Source organism: Lemur catta, chromosome 25 (genome assembly GCF_020740605.2).
Source record: "Lemur catta isolate mLemCat1 chromosome 25, mLemCat1.pri, whole genome shotgun sequence".
In the NCBI taxonomy this organism is placed as follows: domain Eukaryota; kingdom Metazoa; phylum Chordata; class Mammalia; order Primates; family Lemuridae; genus Lemur; species Lemur catta.
The window spans coordinates 9,918,055-9,942,054 of NC_059152.1; the positions used below are offsets into that span (position 1 = coordinate 9,918,055).

General features: G+C 41.7%; 1 protein-coding gene across 3 annotated transcripts in view; it reads left to right on the forward strand.

The window, feature by feature from the left end:
• Nucleotides 1-24,000, forward strand: part of ACTN2 (actinin alpha 2) — a 69,880-nt gene that overhangs the window by 10,210 nt on the left and 35,670 nt on the right. For 2 of the 3 annotated variants that reach the window (XM_045537268.1, XM_045537272.1), the window contains exons 2-6: nucleotides 14,893-15,007; nucleotides 15,936-16,055; nucleotides 16,826-16,912; nucleotides 22,012-22,099; nucleotides 23,813-23,891. In XM_045537268.1, the coding sequence (XP_045393224.1) occupies nucleotides 14,893-15,007; nucleotides 15,936-16,055; nucleotides 16,826-16,912; nucleotides 22,012-22,099; nucleotides 23,813-23,891 (489 nt within the window). Of the gene's footprint in view, nucleotides 1-14,892; nucleotides 15,008-15,935; nucleotides 16,056-16,825; nucleotides 16,913-22,011; nucleotides 22,100-23,812; nucleotides 23,892-24,000 lie in introns of those variants that run through there. The other variant, XM_045537269.1, reaches the window with a different exon arrangement.

Consider the following 24,000-nt stretch of genomic DNA (forward strand, 5'->3'; position numbering starts at 1 on the left):
AATTTTTTTTTTAGTTTAACACCAAAACCAAAAAAAAATTCCAATCAGGCAGTAAAAGTGATATTTTAATGTATGGATTTTTGCCAGTGAATTAAAAAAAGGGATATTATGGCATATTATTCCTGGTATCCCAAACTATTCACTGTATAATGCAGAGAAGCAGCCATTATTGAGAATTTCCAGGCACTGTTTTAACCTTATGTATTATTTTATTTCATCTTGAAAGATGAATGTTATTATCTTCATTTTTTAACAAGGGAAGTTGAGCAACAGTGGTGGTTGATGGGGAAATGGTAGCTGGAAGAATGTACACAGAATTTTATCTAACTTATGAAGACATAGTTCAATCTCGCAATTAAAATTTTATAAAATACGGAGTTGCTAATTATTTTACTGCATATTTTTGGTCTGTAAATAGTAGAGTTGGATTTCAGATCCAGGCTGCTTAACTCTAAGGGCCACGTTTTTAACTACTAAACTTTTTCTGTTTTTGTTCCTTTCTGCTCGGATCTGTGACCAACAACTTAGAGCAGAAGCCAAGGATTCAGCATTCCTAATTTTTCACTTACCAGAAACCTCCTCCTGCCTTTGTGGAATGTGTGTGTGTGTGTGTGTGTGTGTGTGTGTGTGTGTCTGTGAATTTTTAATTTCTAAACTGGTACAACTGGGAATGTCTGATGAGAATGAGAAAACTGAATGTTGTCTCATGGTCCATATTGTCATTCAAAGGTCCAACAGAAATGCCAAAGCAGTAAGAAAGAGACCACAGGAAAAGCCAAGTAAACCTCTCGGAGTTCTAGAGGACATGCCATGAAGGGCACATCTTTGGAATTAATGCTGGTATGTCTGACTCCTTCGAAAAGAAGCCAGAGTTCAGGATGCCTGAGTATCTGAGTCAACATGCCTTTGGAACTAGAAAAATGAGACTTTCAGAGGCAAGAGTGTAGATTAGAGTTATCCACCTACAGGTATCCTGTCTTTGTCTGTAGGAACACGCTCCAAGGTCAGAGCTCCGCAGGGATTTGGCCTAATACCTTCTGAAAAGGCAGAACTCATTTTACATTTTTAAAAAAATCCTGCTTTTCTTTATTTAACTTCTCATTGTGGGAAATTTCAAACATATACAAAAGCAGAGATAATATAATGAATTTCTCAGAACCTAACTGACCACGGAAGAGCCACATTTCATGAATAGGGGATATCCAATTCTAAAAGGAAAAGTTTTAATGGTTAACAAATGCTTTATTATGATAGGAAACTGGGAGGAAACAAAATTGCAAAGCCGGTGTATGAGTACTGACTTGTTGCTTTCCCCTGTTTGGGGGGAAATCCTTTCTCCTCCCTCAGGCCCCACACTTCCTGGTCCCCTCCACCCCCGGGCACCGAGGCCTGCTCCCTGCTCCATCTGTAGGATAATGATTTCTCCTAATGTCCCCCAAACTACAAATTCTCTTAATGATTTCTCACACCCTTAATATCGTAATTGTCTATTCCTAAAAACTAAAGATTCCTGAGACCTGCCTTTCCATGGATCACCCATATTTTAAAGATGACTTCTCTGAGATAATAAATAACCCTTTTATCTAATTTTGGTGAATTTTAGACTCAATAGGAGAAGAGGATGGTGGGGCCTTTTAACATCCTGCAGATATGGATGGTTAACCACAGTGTGTGCCCATGTGTGAAGTCAGTACTGTGGGCTGTGTGTCGCATGTGGGGCGCATCTGTCTCTCCTGCAGACTGATCCTATAAACCACCCTACCCTCTCTCGGTTTGTTGAGCTAGTCCTGTCTGAGCTTTTCTGACCATTGCTGTTGCGGAGTGGTGAGCTTGAGTGTGAGTCGGGAGGTGGGGACACTGTCTGAGGATGCTGCATTTGGTACTTCTGCGTCTTTGTTTCCTCCACCATCCCCAGAGTACAGCCAGAGGAAGGAGCAGAACAGACAATGAAAGGGTTCTTCAGGAAAGGTTATTTTTAGGGGCTGTCTTGCCAAGACTGCTTCCAGGGATTTTATTTAGGCACAGAGCAGGCCCTCGCCCTCTTAGATGTATGAGTTTCCAGGGTGGCCCCTGAAAAGTGGGGGAGGGTGCTGCCTGCGCATGGCAGTTCTGGGCCACCTCTTTCCTTCCAGTGTTCATTTTAACCCTAAAAGATGAGAGATTGTGTGAGGAGCAGCACAACAGCCCCGTGACCTGGGGCAAGTCACTTCATATCTCAGGAATTCTATGAAATGAAGTGGCGAAGGAGGTTGGAATAGTTTCAGAGGTAGGGTGACCCTACATTCAGGTTTGCCCGGGACAGTCACAGTTCATTGCTGTTGTCCCAGAGGAATTATAAATAGCACCTCCTTTGACTCCCAGAAGTGGCCCAGTTTAGAGTACAGACTATGGTCACCCTGTTCTGAGGAGATACGCACGGCAGCCTCACGGAGAGGGTAGAACAATGTTGGCACCCAAGCAATTTATACATAGGGTGCTGCTGCCTTTTTTCAAATTGCTGGCCTGTTTCTGAACTTTAAAAAGGCAAATATTGGTGAAGTGAGATTTCTAATACTTTCATAAATGTTATGTACCAAGAGTCTAGTAATTCTGAATCTTCTAGAAGACCAAACTTTGCAGACAACTGTGGGAGTAAGCCCAGTGACTGGAGGGCCGTGGGGTCGCTGGTGCCAGTGGAGGCGTCTCGGGAGCCAGGTTGCCCTCTGAAATGTGCGTCGCTGTTATACTTCTGGTATTTTATATGCTACGTATATCGTTTTATAAATATTGTGCATATTTACACGTCAGACAATCTGATATTAATACGGGCTAGGCATTAACGACACTTATTTTGCACATCTGAAAAAACAAGTGTTAACTTATTTAATTATCTCAACCAGTTACCAAAGTCAGGTGTCTAGATTTGTTCTTCTGACGGTTTGTCTTTTCTCAAAATTATAGGAATTTATTTCTAGGTTCAGGCACCTGAAATGCAGATAAATATATTTACTGTGTGATAAAGTCATGTTTAATATAACATTTTCCCTTATTTCTATAATGAGACACAGGTGGGGCTGTCACCATTGGAGTCCTTTAAGGACTTGGTAGGGAAGCAGGAAAAAAGGTGTTAGAAATACCTGGTACATGACAGTGGGTTCTATTGCTGTAACTGGTATCTGGGTAACTGGATATTAAGGACTCCAAAGGATTTTGTTCTGCAGTCCTAGGACTTGGACAGGGCGTACCTTCTCCATTAGGATTTTAAAATGTGATGTCAAAATACGGATTTTAATGCAAAACTTTAACAAATCTTGAAGTAGCACTTCATTAAGCAATTAACTTCAGAAATCTAAGGTTGCTGGATTATATACCCAGCAATATATATCCAATTCATATCCAAAATATATCCAATTTAAGTAGTTTTCCCCCATCCCCACAGTTAGGAATATGGAGGATTAATGAAGTTAAAGCTACCTAGCATAATTACAGATAATCAGGGAAGGGCAAAGAAAATAGTTTACGAATCCGTGCTAACAAATTGTATATATTTTCCCAAATTACTTTTTTGAGATATATTTTTAAATGACTGCATAGAGAATACGTATTCATCATAGACCATATAGGTAAGAAATTTTAAAAAGTCATAACCCAGAGAAAATAAGTATTCACATTCTTCCAGGTGCCTATTAGATGGCTTTAGGCCATAGTCTAGAAGCATATATTTGTGTATTTTATACCAAAATATTTAATTGTCTGAAATGGCTGAGGATGCAAAGGCTTTATTATCTGTTTTCATGAACACTTTGCAGTCAGGAACTCTGGATGGAGGAAATCCCAGCCCGGTTCCCACCGGTGTGGAGTTGGCAAGAACTTTGGAAATGCCCAGCATTCCTGCTTGTATTCCATATGCTCACCAGAGTTTCCCCATGTGTGGGGGAAGCTATAGATGTACCTGACTGTGGGCTGTTCCTTACTTAGAACCGTGCTCTGGTCCGGGACACCGATGCGGAGAATGTGGGGTGTTACAGGGAGCTGTTTCATTCTAAATGAAGGCTTTCATCCCTTTGTGTAGGCAGCCATTTATTTGGGTCCCCGAAAATAGTAGCAGTATGGTGAACTTAAATTAAAGAATATTTATTTTGCTGTCTGCGTAGTACAAGCTGCTTCCCCAGTTGCCGGATGGGCCGAGGGGGGAAACATCAGTGTGCTTTTCTTTAAGCTTGAATTCATCCTCAAGAAGAGAATGAGGAAAGTATAATAAATGCTGCTCTTGCCTAAAACTGAGCAACAGTTGGGTGTGCCCTGTCACAGAGCCACATCTTGCACATAATTACCCAAGCTCCCAGGGAACAAGCTATTTTGGGAAGCATAGCTCAGGATCAATCATATGTAAGGCTTAATATGGTTGCTTACCAGAGAGTCCTCCGAGGAATTCTCCACGTAGTTTGTGCCAGCTTTGGGGGAGGCAGGTGTGACCCCACAGAACATCCAGCTAGTGGCTAAGTCAGGATCCTGGCTCAGAAAATCTTTAAGCTCAGATGACCAGGCACCGATAGCTTTGCTGTGTTTCTTTCCGCTTACTACCTTTTACTTTTTTTTAACCTTTAAGAGCAAAAATGACTTCGACGTTGATTCTAAAGATATTTGATTTGGTTAGTTTAACATATGCTTCCAGCCCTAAAATAATTTGGGAAGAATCTTCATATTTCTAGTCTTAACTCCTTTGAATTTAACAGTTAACATGGGAGGTTCCCTCGAGATTGTTTGTTAACCCTTTTTTAGAAGAGAGAATGCTGTATCTTTTTTTAAATAATTAAAATCTTGTTTTAAGAATTTTAAAACAACCGTTGGAATTAAAATAGAGCTAGCTTGAATTGCAAGCTAGCATCAGGAATCCACAGCTCGGAAATGTGTGATGTCCTGGCTATGTCGCTTAACTCCACCTTGAGGGTTATAGAGAGGTGGAGATTAGTAGTTGCAGCTGAAAAATAAGACTTAGGAGAATGAGTAATAAGGACTCCTGTAAGTGGTAATAAAATGTTTGTAGGACATTTTTTCAGCAGGGAGGAAATTAACAGATGGAAATACTTTAGCTTCTTGATAAATGTAAGATCTTTTATGAGACAGAGAAAAATGCTAAATAATTCAACGCAAATCCAGCATTATTTATGGCGATCAGTGGAAGAGGGAACATGAGGACACGTATTGGGTTTTAAATGGAGAATTTGACATAAGAAGGGAATGTGGTAAGCCTTGAGACAGCTGTTAGTTTCCCGGGACAAGGGATGCAAACTATAATGTAAAGTCAGCGTGTGATGGACTTCAGTTAATTCTGTGCATCATTCTCGTGTATTAGTTACTATTTATCTTCAGCGAAATAGTGGAAAAAAATTAAAACCTTTTCCTCTTCTCTCACACCATAACAATCAACACAGAAGACTTCTGTGCCCAAATGTGACCAAGCAAGCAATCAGTTCTGCAGTGGACACCAGTTGGATGTCCTCCAATTTCAGTTAACGCTGTCAGATCCACAGGTTGAGGGCTCAGTCCCGTAAGACTGACCGTCCTTCAGACAACCGGTTGCAATTCTGGTCCTCCAGAACTTTTCACCCACCAGCTTCAAATTGTGGTTCCCACAACCCCCTCTTTTGGTTCAATTAGTTTGCTAGAGTAGCTCACAGAACTCAGGGAAACACTTAACTTGTGTCTACTGGTTTACGGACAAGAGATATGTAGGGTGAGGTGTGGGGGAAGGGGCGCGGAGCTTCCATGCCCACGCCAGGCACACCACCCTCCAGAAACCTCCCCGTGGTCAGCTATCCTGGAAGCTCTCTGTACCCCATCCTCTTGGGCCTTTTATGGGGACTTCAGTGAATAGACATGATCGGAGCATAGACGACCATGTAGAAATGTAACTGGACAAAAAGGGCATGGCCTAATGCCAATAGGCTGAGTTGGGAAACCCGGCAAGGCCTGTCCAGATTCTTCTTGGCCTGTCTGCACCGTTCTTTCCTTCAGGTTATGGGGCAGGACCCCTTCTGAAATCGGGGTCTTAGGACTGACAGTCAGGCACAGCAGGTCAGAGAATTTCTTTAATGATGGCCAGCTCCGAGGCAGAAAGGCAGGGGCGAGATTAGAGTCCTATCTGGGGAGAAAAAGGAGCAGGTGAAAGGAGGGCAGGAGGTCAGAGAGAATCTGTTCTCTGAGATTTGCTTCTGAGGCTGGAAGCACCCAGGGTTGAGTTATGAGCCAGGAACCGTGGACAAAAACCAATATATGTATATCATAATATCACAGAAATCAATAACATTCAGATCAGAATAGTGAATATTTTGGCATATTGGAATGTTGACCTCTTTTCAGAAGAAAGACTCAAACTAAGTGTTAACATTCTCCAATGTAAAATCATGACCGCCATACAAATATAAACATGAATGTGTGTTAAAGATGTTATTTAACTCATTAATGAGAACACTGGTGAGGCTTTATAACCGATTCCAAAAGAGCATCTGAAGAATAGACACATTTACAGATCAGGAATATTGAAAAGAATGCCCAAAGGGAGGCAGACTTTTTTCTATAAAGATGTGGGTTGTCCCTGTACTGGACAGAATTCATTTTCATGTCTGTAGACAGAATTACTTTGCATTGTTATTGTCATCTGTGACACACACAGTTGTAGAAGAGCCTAGAAGCGCTGCTTTATGGACATTGCACAGGTTTTCTTTTGGAGCACAGATTTTTCCCTGTACAAAGTAGGCTTATTACCCATTTGTGCTTTCCAAATTCCATAGCTTCCATCCTTTCTGGAAGTTATGGGAGAGATTCCACACATAAAGGAGGTTATTCCTCAAACTGAAATTAGAAATTAGTTGGGGCTAGATTTAGCTTTGTTGTAAACCCTGAAAAGCATTTTTTCCCTGTTAGCAGCCTCAGAGCTTATCACCTTTCTCTCTGTGTTCTGAACAGCTCATGGAATAAATGGAAGTCAGTCTCTGAGCCTGGCCGTTGAAGCCTGAAATTCACGGTTCAGAATTTCTGATTAAAACCAGACCTGGATAAGACTATCTCTTCAAGTGCTGGGAGAGCCATCTTTAACCTATCCACTTAAAGTGTCATCCATTAGCCTGATTCTATTTTTAGATACCCTCAGCTGTGAGGTTGCCTGTTATTTTTGCAAGGTATTTTTCTCTCTCTGTCTTTTTTTTTTTGGCAAGATTACAGGGTCTTTCTTAACATTCAGGGGTTTTGTATTTAAGTTTGACATGATAATAATAATTTTTAAAAGCCTGGAACTTGAACAGGTACACAGTTTTAGCTTCCCAATTTTTTAAAATTTTTTCAATTAGAAAAATCTGGCTTAGTACTTGATGAGTGCCATGATAAAATTAGAAGAAAAAAAAAATCTGACTGCTCTCCATTTTGATCTATTCCAGAAAGTCTGAAAAATAAGATCTTATTCAACAAAAGTTATTGTCACTATGTCCCAAGCACCGTCCAGAACACAAAACAAAGCTCCCCACTTCTCTCTTACTTTGACCAGCATTTCTTAGAATGTTCTGGTGGTGGTGATGACGGTGCTTAGGAATACTCTTGAGTGATTTTTAGGCTTTCCTACCCCTGAATTTGAGACTGGTAGGTATACCAAGGCATTGGGTAGAAAGAAATTCTGAATCCTGCTTGCAGGCAGTTTGTTGGGGTGAGTCAACAGAAAAAAAAGCTACTTCTCTTTTTTTCCGCCTTACCTTGTCTTTGGGTAATTAAATTTGTCTTTATCAGTATCCCTAGAACTCAAGTTAAAAGCAGCATTTTGGTACTGTTGAGGTTTCAATTTATTTATGACAGATCATCACAGTTTGAACTTGGAAGTATTGAAAATTTGAGTCGGTACTAGCTCTGTATGTGTGAATGCAGGTGCATGTGCTGGGTTCTCTAGGTGATGGCAGAGGTGAATAAGTCAGGATTAGAGGCTACCAAGTTCATTTTTGGGTCTTTGATTCATAATACGTATGCGTACAGACACATAAAAGCCTGGGAAACCAGTTGTGGGTCTTCCTTTTGCAGTGGAATGCGATGGGATTTGCCTTTTTACAAGAGTTAATTTTAAGGCTCTTTGTACCTCGTGTATTATGAACCAAGTCCTGATTCAAATATTGCCCGTTATTTTAATTGTCCCTTAGTAATAAGTTTTTTTAAAAAAAATTGCATGGGCAAAATACTTTTTGTTCCTTATCAGCAAAAACTGATGTTCTGAACACCTACCCAGGGGATATGCTAATGATGCTCTTTGTTCTCTGAACAGCCATGTGAATGCTTGTGACAAATCTGGAAAAGATGAAGACTTAGTAGTGTCCTGGATTCCCGGATCGCAGATCTTCTTGCATCCCCTTTCTGTCTGTGCGACAACATTCTATGAATTGTGCTAAGCAACAGCATGTTCATCCGTAGTTATGGGAGGCGGAATATCTCCTGTGCTCAAGTAGGCTTAAATCGTGACTATAGGCTGTCTTTATTTTTCTAAGCAATCTTGCCCTACCTGAGCAGGATTCTGGAATGACTTACTTCTCTTTCAGTTTAAACCCCACAGCACCTCAAGTTTCTTTGAATTGCCATCACTGATTGCTGTTCCTTTGTGTTTCTATGGCATTTATATTTGTAAAATCTTTTCCAGTCTCTTATAATCCATCGCACTTCACAGCAAACTGGTAGAATTAGATGAATAATGCATTCCTTGGAGGAAGGAACAAGCCACGGAGAGATGAGCTGACTGGCCCACACCAGACACTGGTCATAAAGCCAGGCTTTGGATTTAAGGGCTGCATGTTTTTCTGGGATTACTAAACTGAGCTATCACATACCATGTTATCTAACAGGATCTTGAGACTAAGCAGAGATTTGTGGGCAGAGAATAAAAGGGCTGCGCACTGTGTAGTTAGATGCCTGGTTACGTAAGTCATGAGAACATTAGGGCCCCAAATGGACATCCCAGTAATTGAGTGTAGCACATGCAAGATCTTCAGAATTAACACTTTTTCATTTACATGATCCTCGCTTTGATAAAATTTTGTGTGAATAGTTGCAAGGTGTATCTGGGCACCTGGCAGCCTTGAAGGTTTGGAATTTTTCAAAGTCAGATGGTTATTCAGTCTTCATTATGCTGAACACTTAGTCACCACTGTGAGTAGCTTCTGGGTCCAGAGAACTTTCTTGATGTTCGCATAGATGCCAACACTTTCAAAATGTTTTTCAAGGTGGTTGAGTGTCTGAATATTTAAACTCAAAGTCATACTGCTGGGTTCTGATGTGATTCTGGAGTGACCCCTTGGTTGGGTTGTTACAGCATTTTCTAGGATTACCCAGGGCGGTTCCTCTTGAGATGTGTGTACCTTGAGGGCTTTTTTGGTTGGGGGGATTGAGAAGCTTTGTAGTCCTTTGCCAGCTACATTGATTGCAGGAATTTCTACCCCCTCAGAGGGTTGGGCCTCTACTCTCTGTGAGGGTGGAATCTCCTTTCTTAATGCTATCGCTGAAATCACATTTACTTCAGAGAAACAGCTCTGATCTTCCTCTGCTACTTTAACCAGAGATTAAAAAAACATTATGCAGCTTTCTAGAGCCCCTTCGCTTTTCCAATATTTGAAAAGAACCAGGAAAGCAATTAGAAGTAATCTTGGCAAATTGGGAATTTGCGAAGTGGAAAAGAAGATGCTATTAAAGTGATTATTGTAAATAGAAAAATAAATGGAGCATTTTTAGAAAAGCAGCTTAATGGAGTTGTGGTTTTCAGTGGTTTTACGGGAGAGGGTGTCAGCACCATCCTGGCACAGGTAGTGTTGGCCGGCCTACTTTTGAATATCTTCTCCCATCGATAACCATTTGAACGATTTCATGCAGCTGATCATGACAATGACTGCTCCTTTTTTATAGCCGGGAAAGCATCAGGACGTGAAGGACAAATAATTGCCTGGTGTCAGAGTCAGAAATAGAATTCAAGTGCTGAGCCAGGACCGCAGGCTGGACCCAGCTCGGCCTGTCCTCCCTGTGCCCTCTTGGGGGCCTCTGTTGCCCCGGTTGGGGCTCGGCTGTCCCACCCCATGGGACGCAGACCACGACGAGTGTCAGGGCAGAGTGGCCTCTTCATGTCTCAGCTCCCTGAGGAAAGCAGTAGATGATATGCAACCTCAACATCACAGAATGCTTTGACAGTGCCCCCGACCGTTTTTGCCCTAACAGACAATGCTGTCTTATAATTGGCAGGGTTAAAGCCAAAAGGTATTCAGGCCTGCCTCTCCCAGGGCTTTGCGCTACATCTCTGCCTGAGCATCCCAGCCTGCAGTAGACCCCGGTTCATTTCATTCAAAAAGCCTCATGTCTGTGGTTCGTTTTTATTTCAGGAAATGTGATCTGAAATGAGTATTTTATGTTATTATTATTAAAAAAAAAGTATAGAGAAATTTTATAAATGTGTTGCCAAAACATTTGTCTGGAGAAAATGGAACGGTAAAGGTTCAAGTCGTACAGGAACCAGCCCAAGATTAGAGCCTCATTACTAAAAGAAGCAATAATTAGCTGGAAGATGAAATGGACTTATATTCAGAAAACCATGGCAGACTCATGATTGATCTTTTTTTTTTGGTCCCTCATCTGTGTACCCCAATAATAAACTTTTCCAGGTAGAATTGTGCACTTGTGTGGTCAAGGAGAAATAATATAAATAATAACAGATTTAGCCCATTTTGAATAAAAAACCTTTTCTACCTTCACCCTATGGAATAGTCAACAATGTAGGTTGATACGGCTATAGGCTTAATTAACTTAAACCAAATTCAGAAGCATAGCAGTTAAATATCACAAGCTTATCTCAACAGTTCAGTAAGGACATAAGTACTTTTTTGCTGTGAAATACATTGTGCTGATTGTCCTGTTACATAATTTCGCTGAGAAAGGCAATAGTGTTATAGTTCCCATGGACTAGGGACTTTGCTAATAAGTCCTTCATGAAAGACACAGCAGCCTCTCCCACCACTGAATGGGGCTAACAGTTCTTGTTAATAGATTGCAAGAATTTCCTGGGAAGTTCCTTCAACTGGTATTTTTCTCAAACACTGTGTTTTGGGGGTTGAGAAGCATTTTCTGGGCCTTTAAATCATGTTCCAGAATATAACAAAGGCAGGGACTGCTGATAGTTTCGAGTATCCTTCAGTCTTTTCGAGTGAAACCATACGTACACACACACACACACACACACACACACACACATACACGTATACATACATACATGCATAGATGTAGTGAGAATGTCTTGCACTGCATGTCCATCTTTTCTCTCTCTGACTTGAACGCTGTTTCCCTTAGCTTTGTATTAACTTCTTTGGCAGTTGATAAAGACTAGAAACATCTGTCTTTCTTTCCTGGGGATAGATGGTTTTGTGGTTTCCCATCTTGGTCCTCTGTGTGGCTCTGAAACTTTTTGACGTGCCCATTTTCAAGATGCCAAAAGCATTTGTATTTATGGTTAGGTGCAGAGGAACAGAGAATAGCTTTTTTCTAGGAGACAGGTAGAGGAAGGGTTTGAGTTGAAGCAAAAGAGGAAGTACAGGGATCTCATGTGTACAACCTCTGGTTGAGGGAGACCATGGGTTGGGGAGACATTGGCCTCTTTCCTCAATGGTCTGTGTCTGGTTCAATAGACCAGGATTTCCCTTAAGTACTTCTGGCTCAGTAATCTGGTTTGAACCAAGGAGCCTGCTTCCAGAATCATGTGGACCTGCCTTTCTTCTCATTTGATTTCTCCAGGGTTTATTTTTCATGGACCTTCTAGATGCATGTTGCAGTTCAAATAGAAGGAAAGTTCACAAAGAAATCTTCAGCTCACATGTGTGGGGTTTTGTTGTTGCTGTTGTCTTTATCTCCTGCATGATTAACAGGCTTTTCACAGAAACAGAGGTGATGAGAAATGCGTAGCAATAGTCTCCCTAGGCCATGGTAATTAAAACAGGAAATAGACTAAAAATTAAACATTCTAATAAAGCTTAAAACTCCTTTTCGGAGTACCCTGGCCTCTTTGCAAGCTATTATCACAGAACAGTTGGAGTCCTTTTTCCACATTTAAGTTGGTTAGTTACCACCTTTGTTGGCTCTTAGTAGTACTCATTAAAGACAGGGAAACTTCATTAGGCTTAACTCAACTAAATAAATTGACCTTTTAGATTAAATTCTTCTCTGAATTTGCACAACTAAATAATTACCTATGGTAAATTACCTTCATTGTATGTATACCTATAAAAATGTAGTATCAAACAGACTTTCACAGTATTCCACAGTGGGGGGCAGGAAGCTTACATTGAATTCATGAGCGGCTTTTGGGGTTATATCCAAAACTGCTTCTGATACTTTTATTATGAAGAGACTTAAATAATGCTATCATAAGGTATGGTGACTTGCACCAGCAATATTTGCCCATTTTTTAAGTAGAACTTAAATAAAAAATACCGTATAAATATTTATATCATTATATTTTCTCCTTGTCAATTACTTTTTAAAAAAATCACAACCTGCTATTCTCTTGTGCCTTTCCAAAAAGATCAGGTATATGGTTAGTCTCAATACTATCAGTTAAAAAAAATCCTTTAAAATAGTTTTACCTGCTGAAGATGGGGCCTGGGATATTTTTTACTGTAAGAAATTAATTATCTGGAAACAACCTAAATGTTCATCCATAGGGAGCTAGTTACATAAAGTATGGTATATACAATACAGCGGAATACTATGCAGCTATAAAAAGGAATTACCTGTACCGATATGGAATGATCTCTAGGTTATATTTTTTAAGTGGGTAAAAAAAAAACCAAGGTGCAAAACAATGTGTATATTATCATTTATGTTAAAACAAGATATATGTGTCTGCATGTTTTATGTATGCATAGATATCACTGGAGAGATACACAAGAGACTGATATTTTTGTTCCCTCTGGAGCATGGCACTGGGTAGCTAGGGAACAAGGGTGAGAGGAAGGCTTTTTCCTTTATACCCTTTGTACCACTTGAATTTGGAACCAAGGAAATGTTACCCATTCAAAAAGTAAACACACAGAATTAACATTTAAATAAATAAATAACGGATTCTTATAATTATCTTAATCTTCAAAAAACAAAAGTGACCAGGCGCAGTGGCTCGTGCCTGCAATCCTAGCGCTCTGGGAGACCAAGGTGGGAGGACTGCTTGAGGCCAGGAGTTTGAGACCAGCCTGAGCAAGAGCGAGACCCCGTCTCTACTAAAAATAGAAAAATCAGCTGGGCATAGTGGCGTGTGGCTGTAGTCCCAGCTACTCGGAAGGCTGAGGCAGGAGGATCGCTTCAGCCCAGGAATTTGAGGTTGCAGTGAGTTATGATGACACTATTGCACTCTAGGCCGGTGACAGGGAGACTCTGTCTCCAAAAACAAAACGAAGAAACCAATTATCTAGAGATAACAGAACTGTCTGTTATTATGGGAATGTTGTAAATCTGCACCATCCAATATAGTAGCCACTAACCACGTGTGGCTTTTGAGCACTTGAAAAATGACTTGTGCAACTGAGGAGCTAAATTTTTAATTTAATTTCATTTTAATTTAAGTTTAAAAAGCCACTATGGCTAGGGCCTACCACATTGAACATACAGATTTAAAGTATATGGCTTAGAATATCTTTTCTGTTTAGACCTAGCTAAAGATTTAGATTTGTTTTAGAAGAAATAATTATTATTATAGTTTAGGCTCTCTGGGTAAAATTTATTACTATAAATCCAAGAACATGCCTACATTTTCTTTTTGTCCTTGAATTTAATGCCATTCACATATTCCTTGAAATGAGCGAGTATTAGATTTGAAAATCACATTTATGGCCATTTTGTCTTTTTGTAGTCTTACTTGGAAGCAGCCTACTCTTGGTAGGTTGATTTTCTCATCTTAAACACAAACCCTCCTTGCGTGTCCCCTACCCCCCAGGTTGACGTCCCAGGCACTTTGTTCTCAAGCCCAGCAGCTGTTGTGAGAGGAGGGGACAGTTTGCATTCTTAGCCAACAGCTGCCAGAAGGATTTCTAATCTGGTTTTGGCAGGAAATAGCACACAAGTGGAAGCCAAGTTAAAAGAAGCTTGAGAAATAAACAGAATGACTGTGGATGCCACTTAATATATGGTCCATTTTCTGCTGAAGATTGTCCTGGTAATTTGTTAACGTGACTGAACCGTGAGCCCTTCCAGGGCAGGGCTGTATCTAGTCATCTATAAAATCCAGGATCTAGTCCAGGGCCTGGAATATGCTAGTAGGAGGTTACTGTAATTGTCACTATTTTTTAAATAATTGACTACACTGTAAATTTGTTTAATTGATTTAGTTACTAGCTTAAAACTGTTGTTCATCCAATATAAAGTAATTGTAGATAATTAGTGGTTATGGGTCCCTACTCTCTCCTCCTTTCTGCTATGTAATATCTCCCATCCTTTGCTCTACAGTAAGACATTTTGAACATTCTCTAAACATTATTTATTCATCCATTTTGCAAACAAGCATATTTTTGTTATAGGTGGGGAATAAGCACATCCTAATTCAGTCTGTCTTTTCTACAAAGTAAGAGGTTTTCAGAAGGTGATGCTGTGGGTATAAACATGGTACCTTTTTTAACTGAAGGCAAAAATTCTTCAGGTTGGAATATCAAACAAATGAGTTCTTGTCTCTAAAGAGGAAGTTTTACAAAATTCTTACCTTTGGGTTACCAGTTCTCCTTTCTCTCAAATTCTGCATTCTCTAGAGACCCCAAAAAGCCCCAGCCCCATAGACTCCGCCAGTGTGTAAGGTGTCGAGTGTTGTCCGCATGAGGGGGTCTGACAGCTAATGGGCCTGTGCTAAGTGGTGTTTGGTTTCCGTTGCAGACCTTCACCGCCTGGTGTAACTCCCACCTGAGGAAAGCTGGCACCCAGATTGAGAACATCGAGGAAGACTTCAGGAATGGCCTTAAGCTCATGCTGCTTTTGGAAGTCATCTCAGGTTGGTATTAATATACCCCAGTCCTCTATTTTTATGTATTATCAGTAGGTAAGCATCTATTTGAAGATGACTGCATCAAAAGTTCCCTTTGAACTTGGCTAGGCGAGAACATAGTATCATTGGCAAAGAAAGCCTTTCCAGAGAGCAATCTGCCTGGAGTTATTTTTCTGTTCTAAAGAAGGAGTAAATTCTGTTTAAAATTGACTTATTAAGATAATGTTTATACCACCTACCTCGAAACAAAATGAGAGAAGAAAAAATGACATTTACTTGACCACCTACCATGCTGCCCTCTCTACTCTTGGTCCAGTTAGTGTGTATTCCAGAAATCATCTTGTATCCAAAAAGCCAATGTACATGCTGGTGTAACTCTGAACATATGAATTAAAATCCCAGTGAGGTTATAATTTGCCCTGAATTTCAGTTGGCTGATTTAGACTTTGGACCAGAGGATGGATCGCCTTTGTGGAAGTGTGACCGGGAGGGGTGAGGGCAGAACTGCCCTGATCCATATATCTTCATAACCAGATGTCAGAGACAAGCTCTGGCAGCCACCTCCGGGATTTGAACTGGTCATCCTGATTTCTTCCAACAGCTAGCCAGCAACCCGCATGCTCCAGGGACACTAACCAGCTTCTCTGTTTACTCATTTGTAAGTTGGATCATGGGCCAAACTGGACTCTCCCTGCAGATCCGAAAAGCATATGGCCTTAATAGTATGGTTGCCTGATGATCCATTTGATCCTGCAGGGCTTTTTTCGGTTAGTGTTCCCTCTTTGCTGTGATTTAGAGAAACCAGGCACTCGTCAGAAACAGTCACATAACCATTTCCGTTTAAGGAAAGCACGGACTCTGAATTTTGGCATCTCGATTCCTCATCGAGGGGTCACTCTCCCTCTGATTGCACTGTGCTCTTTTCACCCACCAGGGGAAAGGCTGCCCAAACCTGACCGAGGAAAAATGCGGTTCCACAAAATTGCTAATGTCAACAAAGCTTTGGATTACATAGCCAGCAAAGGGGTGAAACTGGTGTCCATCGGGGCGGAAGGTAAGAGGTGTGATGGCGTAACCCTGTCTTGCCACTCTGACCTCACAGCAGAGGTGCAGCCTGTGACTTGAGTTCTCCCCTCCCTCCTTCCCTTCCACCTTTTACCATGCCCACCTGTGTCTGGCTCTCTGCTAGGTGCTGCGTGGGTGGAAATGAGAACAAATGGTACCATGAGTGGGAGACCAGGCACTAGAGGTTATTTGCAAAGAATAGATTCACATATAACACTGTCTCCTTCAGACCACTTACAGGAAGGAGAAAGAACTTACACATGCCAATGACTCTTAATAAGAACTAATTAATAGGAATGAAGTGGCCTCTTTGTTCTCTGTGGCAGATTCTGGTGAGGTCCGTAGGAGGTGCAGCTACCTGCATCTTGTTATGCACAACTGCTGAGTCCTGCAACCTGCCAGCTGGGGAGTGCTGTAAGAAGGATCAGGATGAAGATGAGACTGTGTTCTCTTTATTTGATTATTTAAAACCTTAGCTCATATAGGCTTAAAACTTTGGAAACTCCTGGGTGGTTTTCAGTGATAATGCATATGCAAGATTTGTGCTTATTATTAACTCAGAATTCATTTAAACTGAAGACATTTGGTTATGAATACCGTATTTATAACCAGACACACTGTGATGCTTATAAAAACATAAACTAGTCTTTCCATATGTATATTTCCCAATAGCTCTGAAGTCAAAATTTATCTATTGGGAAAAAAGTTACATCCTCATGATGTTATCTTTACATTGATTTGTTGATTTCTTACCCACAGAAATTGTCGATGGCAACGTGAAAATGACCTTGGGTATGATCTGGACCATCATCCTTCGCTTTGCTATTCAGGATATTTCAGTTGAAGGTAAAAGACGTGGTTAGAAGTCTAGTTGTATGATTTTCAAATTGAACTTGTAAATTAAAATCTGGGTAAGATATTATCAAGTTGAACACTTAACACGATTGAATGAAAGGCATGCAAGTTAGGTTTTCATGAATTTTATATGCGTGCAGGAAAAGACCCTGGCAACACTGTTTCATTCATGAGGGTGGAATCATGTTGGAAAAGATGAACACATATTCAGAACAGAAGTCACTTTTTAAAATGAGCATTTGTTGACCTTCTGGATTGCTTGTTATACTAGTAAATTCACAGCTATGCAGAGTTCTTTAGGCTCACAACTGAAACATTTTTTTTTTCTAGGTGCAAAAAAATAATCTGTTACAACCCAAGTTAGTTTATTTGCCTCCTTCCCTTCCTTTTTCTTTTCTTTCTTCTTCTTCTTCTTCTTTTTTTTTTTTTTTTTAACAAAATCTCCATTGTCACTGTGTCTCTTGGCCTAACAACTGTTTCATCATTGTAATAGAATCTTAATCCTTGGCACTGCCGCTGAAGATAAAAATCTTTAGTCTTTCACGCCCACTGCACTCCCAAATATTTTGATAAATTCAGCACTGTTGAAAAGTGTCAAATTGACATTCTTAAAATTAGAACTTTGCCTATTTAGCCCTCAGATCACAAAATGTTTAACTGCAGAATAGGTTTAAGGCAGTGTGAATTGTCCAACTGGTTGGCTTCTCCTAACTTTGTAACCTAACAGGTAACCAGGTACCTGAATGGTGACGGATAGGGGCATCATTTATAATTCTGCACAGGCCAGAATACCCTCCGACTCTGGTCTTTTTAAGTGATTTTAGTTATTCATCAAGCAACAGACGTTGCCTGCTGCTGTGCCAGGTGCCATGAAGCCTGCAGTACTTGCCCTTAATTCACTTAGATAATTCTAGCACTGAAGACTCATTTATGTCATCTGGAAATCAAACTAAGATATGATGACATTAAAATCACAATAATTCAGGCTCAGGAATGACAGTTGGAATTAATAAATAGTCTGAATTTGAGAGCTTTTGCACAATGTAGTTTTATTAAAGTATGTTCCTTTATGCTACTGAAAAGAGTAAGATGCTTCCTAAAAGTTCCTGCTTTCTTAAAAAATAGTAATAATTTTATTTGTTTTTATATATTTCTAACTTCAGATATTTAAACAGTCAAACTCACTTTAAAGAACAAATACTATTTTTAAAAATCTTGTTCACACTATTACATTTAACTGGACTAGCAAATCCTTTTTCCACAAGTATTACAGACATGAACTTGACCTCAGGTTTTTTATGATTGGTTACAAATTTTAAATTAGTGATAATATGAATTTAAAACTTAATTCTATTTCAAGTATAGCTATGAATGTATTATCCATTAGAGTTTCCCCCAAATTATTAATAGGCCCAAAATAAGATAGTCAAATCACAGTATTTTGTAAAATGTCACAATAAGGGGATATATTAATCTGTTCCTCACAAGATTAAGAAATTAAACAGTAAAAAGTGGTAATTTCTGGCTGGGCATGGTGGCTCACGCCTATAATCCTAGCATTCTGGGAGGCCAAGGCGGGGGGGGGGGGGGGGGGGGGAGGGGGATCGCTTGAGGTCAGGAGTTCAGACCAGCCTGAGCAAGAGCGAGACCCCGTCTCTACTAAAAATAGAAAGAAATTAGCCAGGCAACTAAAAATAGAAAAAATGAGCTGGGCATGGTAGTGCTTGCCTGTAGTCCCAGCTACTCAGAAGGCTGAGGCAGGAGGATTGCTTGAGCCCAGGAGTTTGAGGTTGCTGTGAGCTAGGCTGACGCCATAGCAGTCTAGTCCAGGCAACAGAGTGAGACTCTGTCTCAAAAACAAACAAACAAACAAACAAACCAAAACCATAATGGTAATTTCGTCAACAAAGTACCTAACTCTCTTCAAGCCAACATTCTTCAGGTAGGTAATGTTAGTTTGCTAACTTATATTTTTATTTTTTTTAGTTTTATGGAGTAATTTTTTAGCAACCTTACTTGATTTCTGTAAGGCGACAGAAAAATCATCTTTATTTGTTTTAATGATATATACTATGTAGAAAAAGACATTGTTTAAAACCAAATTCTTGGAGGAGCCAGTTTCCTTCACAAAATCATGGGCCTCTTCCAGAAAAGAAAATGAGAGATTAATATATCTATTGTTGAAGGCAGTCCAGGGGTAAGTAGATGGGGCTCCTGGGACATCATACTGTTTTTCATGATGGAATGACAAATGACACTGCCAGTCTATCACATGCTTTTTACACCCGTGATCAGGGTTTTGGGTGTGGACCTGTTTGTGCCAGACGGCCATGTTTCACATTTCCCCTACACCTGTCGGGGGTAGGCTATTCCAATCATGTACATCATTGGCACAGGCTTGCTAAGCTTTTGTTGAAAGCCTAAAAATGGACTTGGCAGCTGGGGAGAGGTAGGCCACCTTTGATTGGTGTAGCCAGTTAAATACAGAGAAACTCTTGTTTGACATTCATGGCCTGAGTGTTCACATATATTCAGACAGAAATTAGGCGAAACTCAATGACTTGTAAGTCTCAACTTAAGCAGCAATTTTAGGATTTGTAGGTCTCTACTATACCTCTATTTACTCTTCTCACCTGGCAAGTTTCATGTGAACTTCATCAAATACAGCCTATAATTTCCTCCCAATGTTGTTTTTATTAATTACAATGGTCAGGACTGGACAGGCAGCTATGTATGTAGCATAACAGCTAGATACGGAGTTTCGTATTTCAGCATCTGTGCCAATTAATATTTTAATAGAGTCTTAGAAATTTCATTTTGTTTTCCTTAACTAGAATTTTCTAGATAGGAGACATGAACAGGAGTCATTAAAGTTATTCTTATAGTACATGAAACTTTTGGGGTTTGTATATTTCATCTGGATTATGAGTGAGGGTCTATTGACAGATTAGATACATAATTAGAAATTAGAAAATATTTATTTTGATTTGAAAAAATCAACTTTAAGCTCTTCCTAAGATGGAAGGCCAGGGCCCAGTGTTAGCATCCACATGCTTATAGGGACTTTCTAAATTGTTAACATTCAAATATGAGTCGAATCCTAGGTTATGTAAGTGGCTTCGTGGAGCTGTTTGGATGCATGTAAGTTTGGGTCCTCGAAGAAGCAGGTACCAAGATGTATTAGAAGCTGTCTTAGTCTCCTTGGGCCTCCATAAAAAAATATCATAGCCTTGGTGGCTTAAACAACAGACATTTATTTTCTCATCATTTTAGAGGCTGGAAGTCCAAGGTCAGGGGGCCAGCGTGGTCTGGTTCTGGTGAGGGCCCCTTCCGGGCTTGCAGATGGCTGACTTCCTGCTTGGCATCGCATGGTAGGGGCTGGGGTGGGAGAGCATGGGAGTGGGCAAGCCCTCTGGTGTCTCTGCTTATAAAGGCGCTAATCCCCTCATGAGAGCCTCACCCTCATGACCTCATCTCACCCTGATTACCTCCCAAAGGCTCCATCTCCAAATACTATCCCATTAGGATTTAGGGCTTCAAAATGTGAATTTGGTGGGAGAATGGGAGAGATGTAAACATTCAGTTCATAATAGAAGTGCAAGAAATTTCTTGGGGAGAGTGCCTGTGCAGGACAGAGGGGAAGGAGCAAGAGATGTCTGAGGAGTACAGGCCACAGCACCTGGCTGACACCTGGGCCAGAAAGGGAAGGGAGGAGGCTTGGGGAAGAAGGGTCTCCGATGCAGTGTGGTTCTGAGATTGGTTCATCCAGGCCGATGGGGAGTTCTTAAGTCTCAGCTGCCCTGAGGGAAGTCCCATGTCAGGCAGGGGTGGCCCAGCTCTACGCCCCACCCCAGTCTTGGGCTGGAGCAGCCCTGGGGAAGTGTGGTCTCCATGGGAATGCATGGGTGCATTCAGAGAGCTGCAGTTGGCATGTAAGCTGTCTGCCCTGTGCTCCCAGCAGCAGCCACAGGAAGTCTGAGCAGCACATTTTTGTAGCCACCATAGGTGGTGGTGGTTTTATTTAACTTGGTCAAAACTCAAGTAGCCAAACTTGAAATTTACCAATAAAACTTTTTTTTTTGAGACAGGGCTAGAGTGCCGTGGTGTCGATCATACCTCACTGCAACCTCAAACCCAGGCTGAAGCAATACTCCTGCCCCAGCCTCTGAAGTAGCTGGGACTACAGGTGCACACCACCATGCCCAGCTAATTTTTTCTATTTTTAGTAGACATGGGGTCTCACTTTTGCTTAGGCTGGTCTCGAACTCCTGACATCAAGCAATCCTTCTGCCTCGGCCTCCCAGAGTGCTAGGATTACAGGCGTGAGCCACTTCACCTGGCCAAAACCCTTTAAATATTATAAAATCACTGGGAAAGGTAATACATTTGAGATATATAGTAGCTTCTGTGAATTTCATTTACCTAAAAGTATGAATTATAAGCAAGATGAATGATGGGTTAGTTGTCATCAACTACTCACATTTTTTTTGGTGTGAGTTACACTACATATTGCTTTCATTTCTTCATGTTTACGTATTTTTCAAGATTGTATACAGTAAACATTAAGCTAATACAAAGGATCAGATTGTCCTATCAGACACACTTTAATCAGAGATTGTGCCTAGTATCATATTTTACTAATGTTTTAAGGAAGCAATCAATCTGTAGGCAGGGAGAGGTCTGAAACACCCTACCAGCCTCCAAATTGGACACATAGTCTCTGGTCCAGAATAATAGATGTCCCCAGTGTCACCTCACACAGTAGGGTACCCCACATTTTAAAAAATCACTTTTATTAAAAAAAGAGTAAGTTACCTCGACCTGAAGTCTGGTTTTAGTATTTTTTTTTTTTTTATGTTGGAACTTATGTTGCCTCCTGAGTTGTCCTTCTGAAGCCCCTTAAGTGCCATCAGAAGTTAGTCACTGGGATCAGGGTTCCAGCTCCCATATGCTTGCGGAGGCGGTGAGAAGAGACGATGCATTTGACGATCCGGCCCCCTGGGAAATGTGTTTCAGAAGCAACTAGGAGTTGGGTGAACTAAGCCAGTGCGTATTTCCCTGTGGACACTTTTTCTTGGCTGTCGTTACAGAAACATCTGCCAAGGAAGGTCTGCTGCTTTGGTGTCAGAGGAAAACCGCTCCTTACAGAAATGTGAACATTCAGAACTTCCACACTAGGTAAGCACCTGGAGTCCTTCAGGTCCCTATATCCTCGCTGGAATCCGTGGGTGGCAGGGAGGACAGTGTCCGTTCACACTGCCATTTGCCTCTCCGGTCTGAGAGGCGTTTTATGTGTGGAGGAAAACTAAGGCTACAGAATTCTCAATGTTTGGAGTCTCCCACGGGAAAACATTGGATTAAGGTTCGAGATGCTGATAAAACAGCCCTGTATTTATAAACGAGTGGTATGCAGTGCCAGAATGGTCCTTCTGAATTTGAGGTTGTGAGACTGCCCCTCACTTTGGCCCCCACCTGGTATCGCAAGAAGGCGGCAGGAATGGCTGTTGCTTCTCGGAGATGGGGGAACCCTAGCATAGTCTGCATGGTCCACGCACGAGCTATTCCAGATCCCTGTGCCCTGCTGCAGACGGGAACATCCCTCGTCCATCACCTTTGCTCCGCCGAAATTCCAGAGAAGTAGGAAAATTATGTTTGAAAAAGTATAGGAAAATGGGATGAATGAAATCCAGATGTTATAGGAAAGTGTGATTTGGTCACTTTCTTCAGTCTTCTTTCTCATGCAGATTTTTTGTCATTGTTATGTGTACAAGACAAGTTGGTTATATTTTCACCTTTTGGATGGTGGGTTACCCATGGATGTGAATGGGCCCACCGCTGGCCATGGATAATTAGAGGAAGGAAGTGTAGGGATGAGCCACAATGAAAAACTGGGGAGGGTCTTGTAGTTAGACAGTATTCTTAGGATGTCTAGCACGTGTCGGGCACTGAGCCGGGCCTTGAGAGTACAAAGGGCAGAAAGGAGCCTTCCCTGTCCCTACAACACGCTGTTTGGCAGATGAGAGGAGCCGGCAAGGGCTGGGACTTTCTGCCAGTGTCAATGTCAGAGCACCAGATTGGCTTCCACTCACCTTCCTGCTTTCCTTGTTTGGCCCCAGATTGACCCAACCACTTCAGCAGTGGGTCTCCTCCTGCCCCTGACCTTTGGAGGCACAGAATTCCCATTGCCTGTTCTCACTGAGTCTGCTGTCACTGGCGGGCTCAGAGCCTGGCACTGTCCAAGGAGCGGTCAGTGCCGGTGTCTGTGGGGAAGCAGACTAGAAACCAGGACCCGCCCTGCTAATCGTGTGTCCTCCCTCACCCACACGCCTTTGCCTTAAAATAACAGTGAAGAACCTTATGAAAAAAGACAGAAGAGTACCTGGGAGCTAATGGAGGCTTTTGAAATATCCTAAGAACTCTCGGAAGAAGTGTGTGCTGGGCATTGTCAGGGTAGACGTCCTTGTGTGTGTTTATTGTGCAGACCTGGGGCGGATGAGGGTAAGGGGCAGAACGGAGACTTGGCGGAGAGAGAGGTGGAAACCTGGGACTGGCAGGGCAGGGACAGCATCTCCCCTCCTCCCCTCCTGTCCCCATCTGTGCCAGCACAGACCAGAGTGGATCCAGAAACAGAGCAGGTCTCCGGCAAGGCTGGGCCTGACCCTGGAAGTGGGAAGCACAGGAGTGAGGGGGCGGACGTCTGTGGCAGAGCCCGAGGTGAAGACGGGTGTGCACAGGGCCACCAGCCCGCTGGGTGGGGTGAGGAGGAGGGTGCAAGGGGCCGCCGTGCTTTAGGTCAGACAGAAGGAAGGCCAGTGTCTGCCCGGGTGCGGAGCCTGGCTGGTGCTTTCTCTCCACTAACGTGTGTTCCTGTTCTTCTCAACGGTCGTGAAGCTGGAAAGATGGCCTTGGACTCTGTGCCCTCATCCACAGACACCGGCCCGACCTCATTGACTACTCAAAGCTTAACAAGGTCATTCTGGGTGGCCTGGCATGCAGTGTCCCCACCCGTGTGCCTCAGCATGTCGTCCTGAGAGTGAGCACATCAGCACTGACCCAGCACAAACCCTGAGGCCGCCTGC